The sequence below is a fragment of the Rutidosis leptorrhynchoides genome, chromosome 3 (assembly GCF_046630445.1).
Source record: "Rutidosis leptorrhynchoides isolate AG116_Rl617_1_P2 chromosome 3, CSIRO_AGI_Rlap_v1, whole genome shotgun sequence".
NCBI classification, from domain to species: Eukaryota; Viridiplantae; Streptophyta; class Magnoliopsida; order Asterales; family Asteraceae; genus Rutidosis; species Rutidosis leptorrhynchoides.
Window position 1 is genome coordinate 448,775,202 of NC_092335.1, and position 19,247 is coordinate 448,794,448.

Sequence of the window (19,247 nt, forward strand, 5' to 3'; positions counted from 1 at the left end):
AAAAAAAAAAAAAAAACCCCACTGTTCAATTAGGATACGTATGTAATAAAACCCAAACCCAGGGGTAGATTTGTCCCGTCCATTTTGTCTTTTGTAGATGCTCGGAATGGAGTATATATATACAAAGTCATCTAACACATTTAACAAATGAGTTGGGGTTCGAGACCCAGAACTTTCTTGCAAAGCAGGCGGCCCCAAATATTTGTTACTTTTAATACAAATCTAATTTTTTAAACAAAAATATTTGTTTAACCCTTTTTACCCATTAAATGTAGAACATAACTCGAATCGATCCGTTCATAAATGGGTCAAAACTGCCACCTTTTACATATCTGAACAAACAAAGGATAGTAATTTTGAGTATTTCATGAAATGTACAAGTAGAATACCTGGTTCATTTTCACATATATCCTTTGTTTTATTTGATCTCAATTTTGTTTATACGATTCATGATTATATGATATCACAATTCATTATTATAATGAAACTCGGGTACATTATACTATTTTTCCTACAGTATATTATACTTTCGAAAGGGGCATAGTATTGCTGAGTTGAAATAGATGAGAGCACGTTTCTATGCTCATAAACGCATTTGAGTATACTATATTTCACTATCTTATTACGTACATATATTTACACTAGGCCAGTTGCAGTGCTTCTTCACTTTTGATCTCAAAAACCCTCATTAGAACATCTTCAACGACCTGCAGATATATCATGATGTAACAAGTTATAAAAATCAAGCACCTAAACCTGTAGTGAATGTACTATGTAACATGTGAAAACTATATCAATTAATTATAATTATAATTATAAGTTATAGCTAAATCAATATAGGTCATTTCTGTTTCTAAAGGATAAAATTGTACGATATATTCAACATTAAGACAATGATTACCAGTGGCGTGTCGTGCCAATGTGCTCCTAGCACACACCCAGCACGCCACTAACAAGGCGTGCTCAACCATTTTGGAGCACGCGAAAGTTTTGTGGCGTGTAACATTTATATATTTATTTAATATGTTTTAAATACTTTTTATCCTCTTTTTCACCGAAATTCCAACCATATTTTGACACATCACCCAACACGCCACTCAACACGTCACCCCATTATTTACCACTTTACTAGCACGCCCGCCAAACACCCCACCCCTACCCATCAACACGCCCGCCATTGTTAAAGATGGTCAAACATCAAGATCGAGACATTTTTCATCGTGTAGTAATAATGAATAAAAGCATCCTAAATCGTCATATAAAATAACATTAAAATATCATAGTTTTCATAATCAGATTTGAAACACTTATTAAGGATTCAAAAGTATATAATAAAGAAGAGTTGGACAAAGAAGGTTCTGGTCAACCCGACCCACACCAAATATCATTGTTTTGATCCGTTCCCTAAAGTGACAAAAGTTACCTTGTCGGGGGTGGATGCACCAGATGTGATACCAACCGTGATAGGCCCCTTCGGTAGCCAGTTTTCTTTCTCAACCAATTCCCCATGCTGTTATAATGGAAGAATATAATTTTTAATTGTAGTTGAATATAATAAAGGAACTAAAAATAAAGTAATAACCAGAAACCAGGGTCAAGGTGAGACTATTTACCAACAATCTGTAAGCTATTTTGTTTCCAGGACCTATTCTTTGTTCACTGTCAATCCAATACGATGGAATGTTACGTTCCTCTGCAATTTCTTGTAGATGCGATGTGTTGCTCGAGTTAAACCCACCAACTACTAACATAAGATCTACATTCTCATTTACCAACTTATACATAGCATCTTGCCGCTCCTACAGGATAAGATAAGATTATGATTTATTCATTTTAACTATAACAATCATAATATTATGTATTGTGGAAATTAAGAGCAAAAACTAAGTACGTTATGAATTATAGACTTGCCTGAGTAGCATCACAAATGGTGTTGAAGCTCATGAAATGCTTGTTGAGATTTTCGACTCCAAACTTTTGCATCATAGTCCTCTCTAGTAATTTTCCTGCATATAACGAAATATAAAGTAAGTATAAAAAGTAGAGGTGGTAATTATGATCTATTTACTAACGAACGGTCGAGCATTAATGTTAACTTGAAACAAGTCACATAGATTAAAAAAAAAAAAAGGTTTTAGGACAAGGAAGAGTTTCGGGTTGATCTGAAATTGTTTTGACATGTAATACAAATTGACTATAGTTCTTGTGATTTCTAATTAAAGGGTCTGAACAAGTAATATAATGAACTAATTGAAAGGTAAATAACCTATCTCCTCGGTTTCTCCCTTCAACATTGTAGTTTGGTTAGCAACGCCAGTTTTTTCAAGATCTTTGTCCGGATCAAAACCCTTGGAAGTTGCAGATTTGAATTTCTGCAAGAATGCAAATGTAAAAAAAAAAAATATATATATATTAATGTCTGAAGAAAAGAGAAGACATGAGAAGAAACAAAGAAAAAATTGGCATAGCATATGTGAAAAAATCATTATTAAATTGATAAAAAGGAAATTAGCAGTACAGCACCTCCATAAAAGCTTCTTTGGTTGAGCTAGATCCATTGAGTGTACCACCGAGAATGTAATCGCACACATATTTTGCCTGATTAAGTACAAAATCATTAAATTGAAGGCTTAACAAGTCTTTCACTTTAGAAGAAGAACATTAAGCTTACCTCATCAATGTTCTTCACTATAACGTACTTTCCTGCAAAAGATGCAGTTGCTATAGTCTCTTCATGATTATATTTACCATGAATTATCGAAGTATAGTCTCCCTTCTTCTGCTTTTCAACCGAATTCCACACCTTAAATCCAAACAAACATACATAAGCGCATACTACTTTACCTTTTAATGAATAGAAAACATAATAAAATGCATGTGAAACCCACAAAACACATTTGAATTGTAAGCAACTAAGAATATAGTAAACAAATATATAACACAAATACCTTATTGACCCAGGGGCATGTGGTATCAACTATCTGCACTTTTTTGTTATTCAGAGTAAACATTTCTTCAACTGCAGCTCCAAATGCAGGCAGAATAACAACATCTTTTTGATCAACAACATCAAACTGTTTCTCTCCATTTTCAATAGGAATTTCTTGTACTTCCATCTCTTCTAGCCTCTAACATTATAAAAGCAAAAATTTTTACTAGTTATGATCCAAATGACATGGCACAACGTAGAGGACAACTATATAGAACTGAAAAAGTGGTGCTTCATCTGTTAAGAATCTAGTACCCTGTTAACAGTTGGGTTATGAATGATTTGATTTGTGATCCAAATCTTCTCGTCAGGGAACTGTTTCCTGGCTTCATAAGCAATCTGTACCGCACGATCAACCCCCCAACAAAATCCATATGCTTCTGCAAGCTTTACGGTAACATTTCCCCATGTATATTCGTAGTTATTCTCCTTCAACGTCTTTATGATGTCACCTATTCATTTTTCAAAATATATCAATAGCATACAGAATTGAGAATTCACTGGCACTTTTTATATAAAAGATTAAACATACCACATGATCATAATTGTGAAATTCAATTAGACGATTAGATAAACTACCAATCTGGCCCTTGCTAGTATTTATAAGCAAGTATAACTAACATAATAATTAATCCAACACAATAGTAAAACTCAATTTAGTCATAACAAGTTACTAACAGATAAAATTCAACCATGAAAATTTGAATGAACTCATTAATTTCATGTCACAAATGAAATAATCCATCACATAACATCAAATAAATAGAGAACAAAATTAATCATGCATAACAACCTCTCAAACTTCAATTACTTCAAATTCAAATTCAAATCAAATAATATCTTAACTAAGACATGTATTTAATCAGCAGATCACGATACCACAAAATATATCCTTATGTGATATTCAACAATATCAGTTCATTAACGTCAATTAAGCTAAAAATTAATCATAAAATCCTTAATTAATTATAAGATGAAACAGATAACGATTGCTTACTGTTAAACTCTATATTCATTTGCTCAGTAATCTCCTTCTTATGTCCGAATCCTTTCCGGTTATAATTATCACTTCTGGTCAGATTATGCCGGAACACTTTAGCATCAAATTCGGAACCGACGGAAATTGACGGTGATGATGATGATTCTCCGGCGGAACATCTGACGGAGAGAGGTTTCCGGCATCGGAAAACTCGGATTTCAGGAAGAGAGAGGTCGGTGCAAGTGGAAAGAGGTGTTAGTTGAAGAGATGCCATTGTGCGTGTTGTGTGTGGTGAAATGGTGTGTGTATTAATTTATTTAATTTAATTATTATTTGAAGGTAAGAATTAGTGAGAAAATAACAAATGAGAGAGTATAAGACTAGTTTGTTTATTTATCTCGTGATCCTCGTTTTTTCTTTATTATTTTGTGTCCCTCGTTTTTTCTATTTTAATTTTTGGTTATATATGTTGGATTTAAATTTTGTCGTTTTTTAAAATTCGATTTTGGGATTGAATATTGTCTGGAGGATTTGATGCCACGATAGTGTTTGTATTTTTCTGGTTTGGAAAGAAAAATAAAATTCTATAGATGAATGATGATTGATAACTAACTAGTTGGGAGACCTGACTTTGCGCCAGTTTTTCACCCTTGATCAACATTATTTACATAGCTAATTATTGATAAAGTAATTATCTATCATTTTTTTTTTTTCGTTTTGTCAAGCAAGGACCAAAAATAGTTATGTGATTGATTTGTAATAAACGTGAAAGTAATTATTTATCATTTTTTGTTTTATTTTTCGTCTTTTGGAGAGAAAAGATTCAAATGATCAATCAATAAAGTGAGACGTACATCAACGATTGGTACAAACTATTTAATAAAATAGGAAAAACTATTCAATATATATATATATATATATATATATATATATATATATATATATATATATATACATACATACATATAAGTATATAAAACAGTTATTAAAAAAAGAGTTACGTAGTTAATTTATAATCAGAAAAAAAGTTAAACAATCATAAAGTGGAAAATTATGTGATCGATTTAGTAATAGTAGTAGTAGTAGTAGTATTAGTAATAATAATAATAATAATAATAATAATAATAATAATAAAATTAATACACCAACAACAACAACAACAATATCCAATCCCGCGCCTGCGAGGTATGGGGGAGGTAAGATGTAGACAATCATTCCTCTACCCTAAACTAGAAGAGAAGTCGTTTCTGTTACCACGAGTCGAGAGAATTCTCCACCCACGGGAAAGGAAATTCATCCCCCTCTCTACTCCAGGGTAGAGAGATTGCTTCCGTGAGGACCTCCGGCTAAAAAAAGATTTTTTTTTTAAATTTAAAACTAAAAAATAGAAATTAAAAAATACAAAGATAAATAAAAAAAATAATAAAATATATAGATAAAAAAAAAGGGGGGGGGGGGGACGCCATGAAAATGGTAGAATCAGATTTTCATGGGGTTTAAAGCATGCCTAAGAATCAATTTAGGCTCTGAGCGGCAGTCAAGACGCCACTAAAACGACGCTTGTCGTTGCCTCAATAAATAGAGCCAAAAGACCTTGTGGACAGCAACTCGAGGGCATGCCGGGTGGAAGTTGTTGCGCAAGCAAAGAGCCAACCACCCTTAGCAAACCAAAAACCACTCATGCACCTTTACGGTAGACACCCCCGAAACCACCCAACTAAAAGGAACCAACCAAGCTCTAGAGCAAGGGAAGTCGTCCTCAGCCATAATGGTCCCAAGATGCACCGAGCGATGCGAATCACCTGATCATACATACATGCATACATACGTACATACATACACACATACCTAAACCTACATACACACCAGACATACCTACGTATATACATGAGACATACCTACGTACAAGCATGAAACATACCTACGTACATACATACATGCATAAAGCCACACATACAACCATACATACATAGCATAAACACCAAGTCCTACATAAACCTATTAGCAAAACATACATACATGAGTGAATATACCACACCTGCAGACAAGTAAAAAAACAAGCATACATACATACCTACCTACAAATATACATACATAAAAAACAAACTCACATACAAAAACGTGTGTAACTGCATCACACCTTCATTACAAAACCTACATGCATGCATACATACATACAAACATACAAGAACCTACGTGCATACGTACAAACAACCAAGCAAGCATGCATACATCCAAAACCAAAGATACCAAAAACATACTCATTTAATAATATTAGTAACAGTACATAAAACTAATAAAAACGATAGTAATAGTAATACAAATAATAGTAATAATAATAGTTCATATAAATATTAATAGTAATAAATATTTGTAATACAAATACTAATACACTAATAATTAATAATAGTGATACAAAAAATAATAATAATAACAATAATAATACTAATAATTGTAATAGTAAGAATAATAACAGTAATAGCAGTAATAACAATAACAATAACAATAACAATAACAATAACAATAATAATAATAAAAGTAGCCCTACTCAACTATTCTTATTCTAGCCCTCCACGCATCCCTATCAGAAGTCATGTCCTCGGTCAACGAAAGCTCCCTCATGTCGAGTCTTAGTCTATCCATCCACCTACGAGTAGGTCTACCCCTTCTCCTTACACTATCTACCGTGAGTGCCTCAACTCTCCTAACCGGGGCAATACGTGGTCGTCTCATCACATGCCCAAACCAACGAAGTCGTTCTTCTCTTAGCTTGTCGATGATGCTACTGACTCCAAGTTTTTCCCTAAACACACCATTTGGGATCATATCTAGCATGGTTTTACCACACGTCCACCTAAGCATCCTCATTTCTGCCACCTCCATCCTTCTCTCTTGGGCCTTCGTCATTGGCCAACATTCTGATCCGTACAACATGGCAGGTCTGATTGCCACCTTGAGGAATTTTCCTTTCAATTTGAGTGGTATCTTCTTGTCGCACAAGACCCCTTTCGCTGCTCTCCACTTCAACCAACCTACCTTAATACGATGAGTCACGTCCTCGTCTATCCTTCCTGATTTGTGGAGGACCGAGCCTAGATATCTAAACGACTCTTGTGGGTGCAAGATCTGGTCCCCAATGCTGATGTTCCCTCCAACATTTAGTTCATCATCAGTCCTACCGAATTCGCAACTAAGATATTCCGTCTTTTGTCTACTGATCCGTAGCCCATTTTGTTCTAAGGCTTCCCTCCATTGTTCCAGCCTTCTATTAAGCTCATCCTTTGTTTCCGATACAAGCACGATATCATCGGCAAAAATCAGACACCAAGGGATGTTCTCTTGTATTCCTCGATACAGCTCGTCGAGGATCAAAGCAAAAAGGAAAGGACTAAGGGCCAATCCCTGGTGCAACCCTACTTCTATCGGGAAATACTCTGTGTTTCCCACAGGCATCCGAACGCAGGCCTTCGCCCCATCGTACATATCCATAATAGCTCTAATATATCTACTTGGGATACCCCTAACGTTAAGGGTCTTCCAAATCAACTTTCGCGGTACGCAATCATAGGCCTTTTCCAAGTCTAAGAAGACCATCTCTAGACCCTTTTATTTCTCCCTATACTTCTCCATAACGCTTCTTAAAATATGAATTGCCTCCATCGAAGAGCGCCCTGGCATGAAACCAAATTGGTTTTCGGAAACCGTAGTTTCGCGTCAGAGTCTAGTCTCAATCACTCTCTCCCAAAGCTTCATAGTATGGCTAAGTAATTTTATGCCTCTATAATTACCACAGATTTGGGCATCCCCTTTATTTTTGTAAATGAGGATAATCTCGCTGAGTCTCTATTCCGTAGGCATTTTATAACTTCTAAGCGTCTTATTGTAAAGACACGTCAACCACCTGACACCATCCTCGCCTAGGCACCGCCACGCCTCTATTGGGATCTGGTCTGGTCCAACAGCTTTGTTTCTACCCATCTTTCGTAGTGCCGATCTTACTTCTTCCTGACTGATTCTCCTACAGAAATTGTTGTTCTGGAATTGTCCTATTCCCAAGTCCTGCGGGTCCTCTTGGCGCCCGGGTCCTTCACCCACGAAAAGAGATTGGAAATACCCTTCCCATCTTTTCCTAATTTCGTCTTCCTTTACTATGGTTTGACCGGCTTCATCCTTGATGAACTTGATGTTATCTATATCCCTCCTCCTACGCTCCCTAGCTTTAGCAATCCTGTAAATATCATTTGCTCCTTCTTTGGAGTCTAGTTTCCTATACAAAACTTCATACGCTTTATCTTTTGCACGGGCAACGGCCTTCTTAGCTTCTCTTTTAGCTTCTTTATACCTTTCTTCTGCCCTAGTTCTGTCATCACGTGTCCCATCCCGACATGTAACGAGCTCCCTAAACCTCAGTTGCTTAAGTGCGACTTTGGTTTGAACCTCATCACTAATCCACCATGATTCTCTACAAGACTTGTGTCCTCTCGATGTCCCAACTGCCACACCTAAGGTTTCCTTGGCGACATCTCTAATAGTTGATGCGAAACTATTCCACATCTGATCTGCATCCCCATGAGTAACAGTATCCATTACTGCCTCTACTCTTTCCAAAACAGATGCTTTGAAAGTTTCGGCTTTCTCTTCATTCAGATTCTTCCAAAGGATCCTAGGTTGGGCGGGTCTCCCTCTCCTAGTAACCCGTCTCTGCGGAACCAAGTCCATGACCAAAAGTCTGTGTTGAGTGGAACAGGTCCAGGTAGTCAGGGCTTTACAGTCTCTGCAGGTCCTAAGGTCCCCTTTGCGAAGCAGCAAATAATCAATCTGGGTACTATGACCTCCACTGTGGAAGGTTGCTAGCTGAGCTTCCGTCTTCCTAAAGAAAGAGTTTGCAACAACCAAATCGTGGGCAACAGCGAATTCGAGAATGGAGCGTCCTTCTTCATTTCGAACTCCGTACCCAAAGACCCCATGGACACCCGCATATCCGTCTGAAATCGTTCCTATATGTCCATTAAGGTCTCCCCCAATAAGTAATCGATGATCAGCGGGGCAACTCCTCACAACTTCATCTAACGATTCCCAAAAGCGACTTTTTTCTTCTTCGCCTAAACCAGCATGAGGTGCGTAAGCGCAAATAACCATGTAAGACTCCTCCTGGATAACTAACCTAACCGACATAATCCTATCGCTACACCTACCCACACCCACAATATTATCCTTATGACGGGGCCCTATAAAGATCCCTACCCCGTTTCTAGCTACTCTGGAACCCGAAAACCCCAACTTGTAGTCACCAATGTCAACCGCCTCTTCACCCTTCCATCTGGTCTCTTGAACACACAATATGTCCACTTTACTCTTAAGTAACGTCTCTATAAGTTCACGGGATTTGCTCATCAAACTTCCTACATTCCAACTACCTACTCTAATCCTAACACGAAAATCTCTACTCCCTCTAGACCTACCCGCCCCTAAGCTAGTAGGACATGACCTCAAGTAACCATGTGTATGTGACGAGTTAATCTTACCCTATTAACAACACACTAGTAGGAAAGAGTTACAAAAAAAAAACCGAAATAAAAAAGCGAGCAAAACGCAGACAATAGTACGAGTGCAAAAAAACTATCAATAATTAACAAAAAATAATAAAAAAAAAGGCCTCAAACGAGTTACAAAACAAAAGCTAGATAGCAGGAAGGTTAAGAAAAAAAATTTACACAAAGCAAGCATCAAAATGGAAGAAAAGGCAAGTAGCACGGTTACTTTAGAACACAAAATAAATAATGCAACACAGAAACGCAGATATATTATGTATATTATTATTATAATTATGATAAATATAAATATATCAAGTAGCAAAGTTATATATAATAAATATAGATAAAGATATATATAGTAAAGCACATGCGTAAAGTAATCACAGAGAGGGGAAAAGAGAGTTAACCGCCGGAGAAGTTAATCTCCGGTGACAGCCAGCCGTCGTCGGAAAAACAAAGCTGTAACCCGTGAGCCAAAATAGATTACTTCCTATGAGAAAAATGTTCCTGAGCCAGAAAAAGTTAAGCCGTTGAAGCTCAATCGCCGGAAAGTTACCGGGAAACGCTTGAACAGTGGCCGGAAAACCACTTCCGGCAGTTGACTGTTGGTGGCGTGTGATATTCCAAACACCGGTAAGACCGATCATGTTTTACTCGTTTTGTGATTGTCAGTTGAATGAGGGTGTTCGTGGCAATTAATTCTTGGAGATTTGATGCTTATTTTACACCCCAAAATTCTTGAGATGGTTATGGGGTTTGTACCGTTGGGACAACCAGAGGAGAGAGAATCCTAATATTTATTATTAATACTTGCGTTTTAGTAAATGTATTGTTATACATTTACTTGTTACCGTATTTGACTTTCCAATGCCCGACTTGCCTTTGAGACACACGTACGTTTCACGAATAATATTTTCGAATATTATTTACCTTCATGATTAACTAATATTAATCATTTTTAATTAACTAATGTTAGTAGTTAATTACTTGGGCCTTTTATTTATTTGTTGGTTACTTGGCTTGGACTTTTATTTCATGGACTAGTAAGTCTACCCTACACACTTAATGGACTAGTGAGCCCATCTTTCATGCTAGTATTACATTAAGAATAATCATGGGTTAATTAGCTTAATGAGGAGACAAAGTTACTCAAGCATGCTAGCATCTTTCTCCATACACTTTAACTTATTCCTCATTCTAGCTAACACCATTATCCCACACTAGAAAGCAAGTTTTTGACTTCCTCTTTTGGTCCCAATACCGTCGGCATTAGGGGAGTCACAAGAGAGATCCATTTTCATTTTTTGTTACATATTTACAAGTATTACTTCCTCATTTCACACACACATTTACTTACTACTCTTTTTCTCTCTTTTTCTCTCAAAATATTGTAAGTAACAAACCTTGTTTCTCCTTCTTTTCTCCTCTAAAAACTGAACCATATATCTATCATCATCATTACTTCTTGTTTAATTACTTGCTTGTTGGTTGTTGATGTTATTAAAGATCAAGTTTTCTAACTTGTATCTTCATGTAATCTTGGTTACTTCCATCCTTGTTTGATGAAGAACCAAGAACAAGAGCCTAAACTTGTTAGTTTATGGTTCCATACTTAAATGTTTTCAAGATCTAAAGTTCATAAACTTGATGATCTTCTTTGTGTTCATGTTTTGTAGACTTAAATCCTAAGATCCAAACTTTGATTTGAATCTTCTTAAGTATGAAACAAACATGAACTTAATACTTGTAGATCTAGTTTATTTCTTCATTTTATTTACTTTAAATTCGTGATTGGTTATTCATGGTCAAGTATTACTAGTTAAAACTTGATCTCATACTTCTTGAAACTAAAGTTAACTTTGTAAGTTCAAGAACATGGAAGTGTAACTTTCTAGTTATAACTTCATATACTTATGATAGATCTAAGTTTCTATAGCTTATGGTCTTCTAATTTTGTTGTAAATAAGAGCTTACAAGCTTACATACACTTTACAAGTTGAAAATCTAAGTTTCATAACTTATGGTTTCATTAAAGTGTAAATCCAAGTTTTGTAACTTAGGATCTAACTTAAGAACACTAGATCTAGACTTTCTAGTCTAGGATCTTTAAAATCTAGCTAAGATCTAAGTTCTACAACTTAAGAACTTGTTTAATTAGTTTACTTTCAAGTTTGTAGCTTAATATTAGTATTAGAACTCATGTATGTGTCGGATCTAAGATCTTGATGTAACTTTGGTTCATCAAACTACTTACAACCCTTAATTGAGTTGTGCTACTTATCTTAGACTTACAGTAGTGTTATTATGGTCAAACCTTGGTTAAGATGATGCAAACCCATCAACGAGTTGTACACTTGAAGCTATACGCATCAAGGATGAGAACCGTGATGAGCATCAAGCACCAAGAACCCACCGGAACACCTTTCTTACTGTTTTCTGGAACTGATCAGACTACCTAGACTACTGGAAATTTGATTTTCAGTTATTTCGGTTCGAGTAAATGATTTTCCGTTTAGACCTCGTCTTAATCCGAGTTACGGTTTAGGATCTATGGCCTCCCGAAGGTCACTACACCATATTAACGTTGTGCTGAAATTTCTGACCTACTCGCACTTAAACCGTCACCACGGTCAAACAAAGACTAGTTTGGTTCTGGAAATTGGTCAGTACCTAGGGGACTCATATACGGATCCATGTCCACTGGTCTCACCTCATTTCAGTTTGTATATAGGTCGTGGCGACTGAATGAAGTCAGCCCTTGTTTCAAACCCTAGTCTTGACTTAAAACTTACTTTACCCTTTTGAATTATGATGAATGATGATGATACTTAAGACCTAATTTACATACATTTAAACTTTTGGAAATGATTTACTGACTTAGTAACTTTTGACTTAGGTTGAGGACTTTTCGGACCAACCACTTGCTTACTTTTTCCGCGTATCGACTTTTACTACTTTCCACTGTGAGTTATAGCATCCCTTTTTACTTTAACTATTTTGGGAACTGAGAATACATGCGCATTTTATGTTTTACATACTAGGCACGATTACTTAAACTTTATATATGTGTGGGTTATACAACGGCATAAACTTTCCCCTTAGCTCGGTAACGTTTAGTCATTGGTCTTTGAACCGGTGAACGCGAATCTTAGATATGGATCCATAGGGTTTGACATCCCCACTCGGGCTAGTAGCGCTAGCATTTAACGGGTGTTTAATACTTCGTAAACTTACGCACTCGACAAGTGTACTTTTAGGGGGTGTTATTTTCGTTAAGTTAGTTACCAAGTGCCCACAGTTATACATATACTTTTCATACTGTTTTGAAACACGGAAATCTCATGGCCTAACTTACATTACTATTATACTTAAACTATATCTCACCAACCTTTGTGTTAACGTTTTTAAGCATGTTTTTCTCAGGTGCTTAAGGTTTGATTGATTCCGCTGTAGTTGCCATGCTTTGTAGACTCCCGCTGCGCTTATTAGAGATGTCTTCGCATGAAACGTTTATTTTGCATTCAAACTATGTTACTTTTGAAACAATGATTTGTGTAACGACCCTAGAATTTCCAACGTTTATTTATTAATAATTATTATTATTAATACGTGTGATTAAACGAATGTACGTTATTACATTTACATGTTGCCATGATTGCCCGAACTTGACTTTTAAGTGCCCGAAACGTCTTTGTGACACCCGGAACTTGCACGAATAATATTTTCAAGTATTATTTACATTCATGATTAGTTTATTAATCATTTTAATTAACTAAGGTTGTTGGTTAATTACTTGGGCTTTAATTGGTTTAACTTGTGATTTATTTGAACTTGGACTTTGTTAGTGTAATGGACTCATGTTATTGGACTTCCAAGCCCACCCTACATTTTGTAATGGACCATTTAGCCCACTCTTGCAACTTGTAAGCACCATTTAACATGTAACTAGTTAGTTAACTTAGTAAAGAATCAAGTTACTTGTTCATTCCCATGCAAACACCCATTTTATCCAACTTTTGAAGCTTTACATGCTAGAGACCACCAAACAAAACCCTTCCCCCTTTGTGAGCTGCAGCTGGCCGAAATCTTGAGGCCTTGGGAGTGCCTTTTTGTTTCATTTTATGTAATACTACTTCACTTGTATTCCCTCCCATTCAAACACACACATACTTGCAACTCTTTTTCCTCTCTTTTCTCTCTAAACCTTGTAAGTAACTTGAGTTCTTCTTCTTCTTTTTTTCTTGATAAAACCGAATCCTAAAGTCATCCATCATCATCATTTGTTAATTGTTACTTGTTCTTGATTATTGTTTAACTACTTGTCTTTGATAATTGTTGCTACTTACTTTCATGTTACAAGAATAAACTTACTAGTTTGATTCTTCATTTTTATCTTGTTATAACAAGAACAACAAGAACATAATCTATCTAGTTATGTTCTACCTTATTTGTTTCAAAAGATTATAAAGTTCATGGTTGAAAGACATACTTGTAAGTCATGGAAGTAAACTTAAAGTTTACTTTACTTAAAGATCAACTTTGGTTGAATCTTTAAAGTATGAGCAACCCTTGAACTAATTACTTGTTTAATTAACTTGTTTCTTTATTTTATACACTTTAATTTCATATAGTTAGTTTATATGGTCAAGTACTACAAGTTAGTCTTGATCTCATATCTCTTGAACAAATTAAGTTAACTTTGAAAGTTCAAGAACACACAAACAAGTTTTCTTTAAATGTAACTTTGGGTCTAGACTTTTGAGTCTTGGATCTTCAAGATCAAACTAAGAACTATGTTCTACTACTTATGATCTTGATTAGTTAGTTTACTTTCAAGTTTGTAACTTGTTATTAGCTTTAAAGTCCATGTATGTGTTAGATCTAAGACTTTGATGCAACTTTGGTTCATCAAACTTCATACAACTCTTAAGTGAGTTGTGCTTCATGTCTTAGACTTGCACATGGGTTATGATGGTCAAGACTTGGTTAAGATGATGTAGATACATCAATGAGTTGTACACTTGAAGCTATATGCATCAAGGATGAGAACCATGATGAACATCAAACACCAAGACCACCGGAACCCTTTTAAACTCACTGTTCTATCCAAAACCTACTGACCTGATGCTTCTGGAACAGACCAGTAGACCTGGGCTGTTCTAACCTTGATTTTTAGATAGAACTTTTCGAGTAGATAACTTTTCATATAGGACTCGTCTTAATCCAAGTTACGGTTTAGGATTTATGGCCCTCCGATCGTTACTATGTCCTTTAACGTTGTGCAGAAATTTCTGACCTACTCGCACTTAGACCGTCGCCACGGTCAAACCAAGACGAGTTTGCTTCTGTAAATTTTACCACACTTAAGGGACTCATAGACGGAGCCATGGCCACTGGTATCACCTTAATTCAGTAAGGGTAGAGGCCGTGGTGACTGACTGAAGTCAGACTTTGTTGAAAACTACTTTCATAAACGAAACTTACTTTACGCCTTTTGTTTGATGATGAATGATGATGACCCTTAAGACCTTAATTACATACTTTTAAACCTATTAAGACGATTTACTGACTTAGTACTATTTGACTTAGGTTGAGGACTTCGGACCATTTACTTGCACACCTTTCCCGACTACTACTTTACCGCTACATATCATTGTGAGTTATAGCATTCCCTTTTTACTTTAACTTATTTTGGGAACTGAGAATACATGCGGATTTTATGTTTTACATACTAGGCACGAGTACTTAAACTTATATATGTGTGGGTTATATAACAGCAAAAACATTCCCTTTAGCTCGGTAACGTTTAATCATTGGTTTATGAACCGGTGAACGCGAATCTTAGATATGGATCCATAGGGTTTGACATCCCCACTCGGGCTAGTCACGCTAGCAGTCAACGAGTGTTTAATACTTCGTATACATACGCACTCGCCAAGTGTACTTTCAGGGGGTATTTTTTAAACGTTAAGTTAGTTACCATGTGCCCACGGTTAACATATACTTTATCATACTGTTTTGAAACGCTCTTTGTAGCACTGAAATCTCGTGGCCTACCTTACATACTGTTATACTTAAACTATAGCTCACCAACTGTTGTGTTGATGTTTTTAAGCATGTATTTCTCAGGTGCTTGAGGTTGCTTCTGCTGTGTACTAGTCGTGCTGTAGAACCCGCTGCTTAGAGTTGTCCACACATGAACTACTTTACTTTGCATTCAAACATTCGTACTTTTGAACTATGACTTGTAACGACCATTGTGGTCACGTACACTTATTATTTGCTTCTACTTAGTGAATCGTGCTTTTGAAATGTAAAACATTTGATGTCGGTTATAACATCACCTTTTTATCATGAATGCAATTTCTTTAATTACAGCATATAGTACTTAACCTTGTAATGATCCTGTTGTTGATGATTCGTACACGATGATTTTGTACGGGGCATCACATTTGGTATCAGAGCATTGGTTGTAGGGAATTAGGTTGCATTAGTGAGTCTAAGACCGACCTGAGTAGGATTCACTAATAGGACTAATCTACAACTTGCTAGTTTACTTATTTCCGCTGAACTTACTGCATACCGCTGCTTACTGTTACTGCTATATGCCGTATGCTACTACATGATTTCCCTACTGCATGATGCTACTTGCTTTTGATTGCATGCTACCTTCATACGAATGCAGTTTTTACACAATATCATACAAACATGAACTCTAAATCTTGTCCTTATTTTAGTATGCAACAGCGGAAGCTCTTAGTATTCACCTGAGAATAAACATGCTTTAAACGTCAATAAAAATATTGGTGAGTTATAGGTTTAACCTATATATATCAAATCGTAACAATAGACCACAAGATTTCATATTTTAATACACATCCCATACATAGAGATAAAAATCTTTCATATGGTGAATACCTGGTAACCGACATTAACAAGATGCATATATAAGAATATCCCCATCATTCCGGGACACCCTTCGGATATGATATAAATTTCGAAGTACTAAAGCATCCGGTACTTTGGATGGGGTTTGTTAGGCCCAATAGATCTATCTTTAGGATTCGCGTCAATTAGGGTGTCTGTTCCCTAATTCTTAGATTACCAGACTTAATAAAAAGGGGCATATTCGATTTCGATAATTCAACCATAGAATGTAGTTTCACGTACTTGTGTCTATTTTGTAAATTATTTATAAAACCTGCATGTATTCTCATCCCAAAAATATTAGATTTTAAAAGTGGGACTATAACTCACTTTCACAGATTTTTACTTCGTCGGGAAGTAAGACTTGGCCACTGGTTGATTCACGAACCTATAACAATATATACATATATATCAAAGTATGTTCAAAATATATTTACAACACTTTTAATATATTTTGATGTTTTAAGTTTATTAAGTCAGCTGTCCTCGTTAGTAACCTACAACTAGTTGTCCACAGTTAGATGTACAGAAATAAATCGATAAATATTATCTTGAATCAATCCACGACCCAGTGTATACGTATCTCAGTATTGATCACAACTCAAACTATATATATTTTGGAATCAACCTCAACCCTGTATAGCTAACTCCAACATTCACATATAGAGTGTCTATGGTTGTTCCGAAATATGTATAGATGTGTCGACATGATAGGTCGAAACATTGTATACGTGTCTATGGTATCTCAAGATTACATAATATACAATACAAGTTGATTAAGTTATGGTAGGAATAGATTTGTTACCAATTTTCACGTAGCTAAAATGAGAAAAATTATCCAATTTTGTTTTACCCATAACTTCTTCATTTTAAATCCGTTTTGAGTGAATCAAATTACTATGGTTTCATATTGAACTCTATTTTATGAATCTAAATAGAAAAAGTATAGGTTTATAGTCGAAAAAATAAGTTACAAGTCGTTTTTGTAAAGGTAGTCATTTCAGTCGAAAGAACGACGTCTAGATGACCATTTTAGAAAACATACTTCCACTTTGAGTTTAACCATAATTTTTGGATATAGTTTCATGTTCATAATAAAAATCATTTTCTCAGAATAACAACTTTTAAATCAAAGTTTATCATAGTTTTTAATTAACTAACCCAAAACAGCCCGCGGTGTTACTACGACGGCGTAAATCCGGTTTTACGGTGTTTTTCGTGTTTCCAGGTTTTAAATCATAAGTTAGCATATCATATAGATATAGAACATGTGTTTAGTTGATTTTAAAAGTCAAGTTAGAAGGATTAACTTTTGTTTGCGAACAAGTTTAGAATTAACTAAACTATGTTCTAGTGATTACAAGTTTAAACCTTCGAATAAGATAGCTTTATATGTATGAATCGAATGATGTTATGAACATCATTACTACCTTAAGTTCCTTGGATAAACCTACTGGAAAATAGAAAAATGGATCTAGCTTCAACGGATCCTTGGATGGCTCGAAGTTCTTGAAGCAGAATCATGACACGAAAACAAGTTCAAGTAAGATCATCACTTGAAATAAGATTGTTATAGTTATAGAAATTGAACCAAAGTTTGAATATGATTATTACCTTGTATTAGAATGATAACCTACTGTAAGAAACAAAGATTTCTTGAGGTTGGATGATCACCTTACAAGATTGGAAGTGAGCTAGCAAACTTGAAAGTATTCTTGATTTTATGTAACTAGAACTTGTAGAATATATGAAGAACACTTAGAACTTGAAGATAGAACTTGAGAGAGATCAATTAGATGAAGAAAATTGAAGAATTAAAGTGTTTGTAGGTGTTTTTGGTCATTGGTGTATGGATTAGATATAAAGGATATGTAATTTTGTTTTCATGTAAATAAGTCATGAATGATTACTCATATTTTTGTAATTTTATGAGATATTTCATGCTAGTTGCCAAATGATGGTTCCCACATGTGTTAGGTGACTCACATGGGCTGATAAGAGCTGATCATTGGAGTGTATATACCAATAGTACATACATCTAAAAGCTGTGTATTGTACGAGTACGAATACGGGTGCATACGAGTAGAATTGTTGATGAAACTGAACGAGGATGTAATTGTAAGAATTTTTGTTAAGTAGAAGTATTTTGATAAGTGTATTGAAGTCTTTGAAAAGTTTATAAATACATATTAAAACACTACATGTATATACATTTTAACTGAGTCGTTAAGTCATCGTTAGTCGTTACATGTAAGTGTTGTTTTTAAACCTTTAGGTTAACGATCTTGTTAAATGTTGTTAACCCAATGTTTATAATATCAAATGAGATTTTAAATTATTATATTATCATGATATTATCATGTATGAATATCTCTTAATATGATATATATACATTAAATGTCTTTACAACGATAATCGTTACATATATGTCTCGTTTAAAAATCATTAAGTTAGTAGTCTTGTTTTTACATATGTAGTTCATTGTTAATATACTTAATGATATGTTTACTTATCATAGTATCATGTTAACTATATATATATATATCCATATATATGTCATCATATAGTTTTTACATGTTTTAACGTTCGTGAATCACCGGTCAACTTGGGTGGTCAATTGTCTATATGAAACATATTTCAATTAATCAAGTCTTAACAAGTTTGATTGCTTAACATGTTGGAAACATTTAATCATGTAAATATCAATCTCAATTAATATATATAAACATGGAAAAGTTCGGGTCACTACAGTACCTACCCGTTAAATAAATTTCGTCCCGAAATTTTAAGCTGTTGAAGGTGTTGACGAATCTTCTGG

At 35.1% G+C, this 19,247-nt stretch overlaps 2 protein-coding genes across 2 annotated transcripts; both read right to left on the reverse strand.

Moving 5' to 3' along the window:
- Nucleotides 1-527: 527 nt before the first annotated feature.
- On the reverse strand, nucleotides 528-4,273 carry LOC139897957 (4-hydroxy-3-methylbut-2-enyl diphosphate reductase, chloroplastic-like). Its single transcript, XM_071880673.1, has 10 exons — nucleotides 3,987-4,273; nucleotides 3,245-3,441; nucleotides 2,949-3,128; nucleotides 2,672-2,803; nucleotides 2,524-2,598; nucleotides 2,267-2,372; nucleotides 1,912-2,006; nucleotides 1,614-1,799; nucleotides 1,424-1,510; nucleotides 528-707 (listed from the first exon to the last, which is right to left on the reverse strand). The coding sequence occupies exons 1-10, from the start codon at nucleotides 4,240-4,242 to the stop codon at nucleotides 642-644; spliced, it is 1,380 nt and encodes a 459-aa protein (XP_071736774.1). The 5' UTR covers nucleotides 4,243-4,273; the 3' UTR covers nucleotides 528-641.
- Nucleotides 4,274-5,956: 1,683 nt separating this feature from the next.
- LOC139901534 (uncharacterized) lies at nucleotides 5,957-10,149 on the reverse strand. Its single transcript, XM_071884233.1, has 4 exons — nucleotides 9,910-10,149; nucleotides 8,311-9,494; nucleotides 7,005-7,473; nucleotides 5,957-6,046 (listed from the first exon to the last, which is right to left on the reverse strand). Exons 1-4 carry the CDS (start codon nucleotides 10,147-10,149, stop codon nucleotides 5,957-5,959), a joined length of 1,983 nt encoding a protein of 660 aa, XP_071740334.1.
- Between the last annotated feature and the right edge of the window lie 9,098 nt (nucleotides 10,150-19,247).

Excerpts from the sequence above, each read along its gene's own strand:
- LOC139897957 (XM_071880673.1), bottom strand. The coding sequence starts at position 4,242 with ATGGCATCTCTTCAACTAACACCTCTTTCCACTTGCACCGACCTCTCT. Across the intron at positions 3,442-3,986 it reads AATGAATATAGAGTTTAACA|GTGACATCATAAAGACGTTG; the intron begins GTAAGCAATCGT and ends AAAAATGAATAG. Across the intron at positions 2,599-2,671 it reads TAGTGAAGAACATTGATGAG|GCAAAATATGTGTGCGATTA; the intron begins GTAAGCTTAATG and ends GTACTTAATCAG.
- LOC139901534 (XM_071884233.1), bottom strand. The coding sequence starts at position 10,149 with ATGATCGGTCTTACCGGTGTTTGGAATATCACACGCCACCAACAGTCA. Across the intron at positions 9,495-9,909 it reads GGAGATTAACTTCTCCGGCG|GGTAAGATTAACTCGTCACA; the intron begins GTTAACTCTCTT and ends TGTTGTTAATAG. Across the intron at positions 7,474-8,310 it reads AGAACTAGGGCAGAAGAAAG|ATATATTAGAGCTATTATGG; the intron begins GTATAAAGAAGC and ends TATCCCAAGTAG.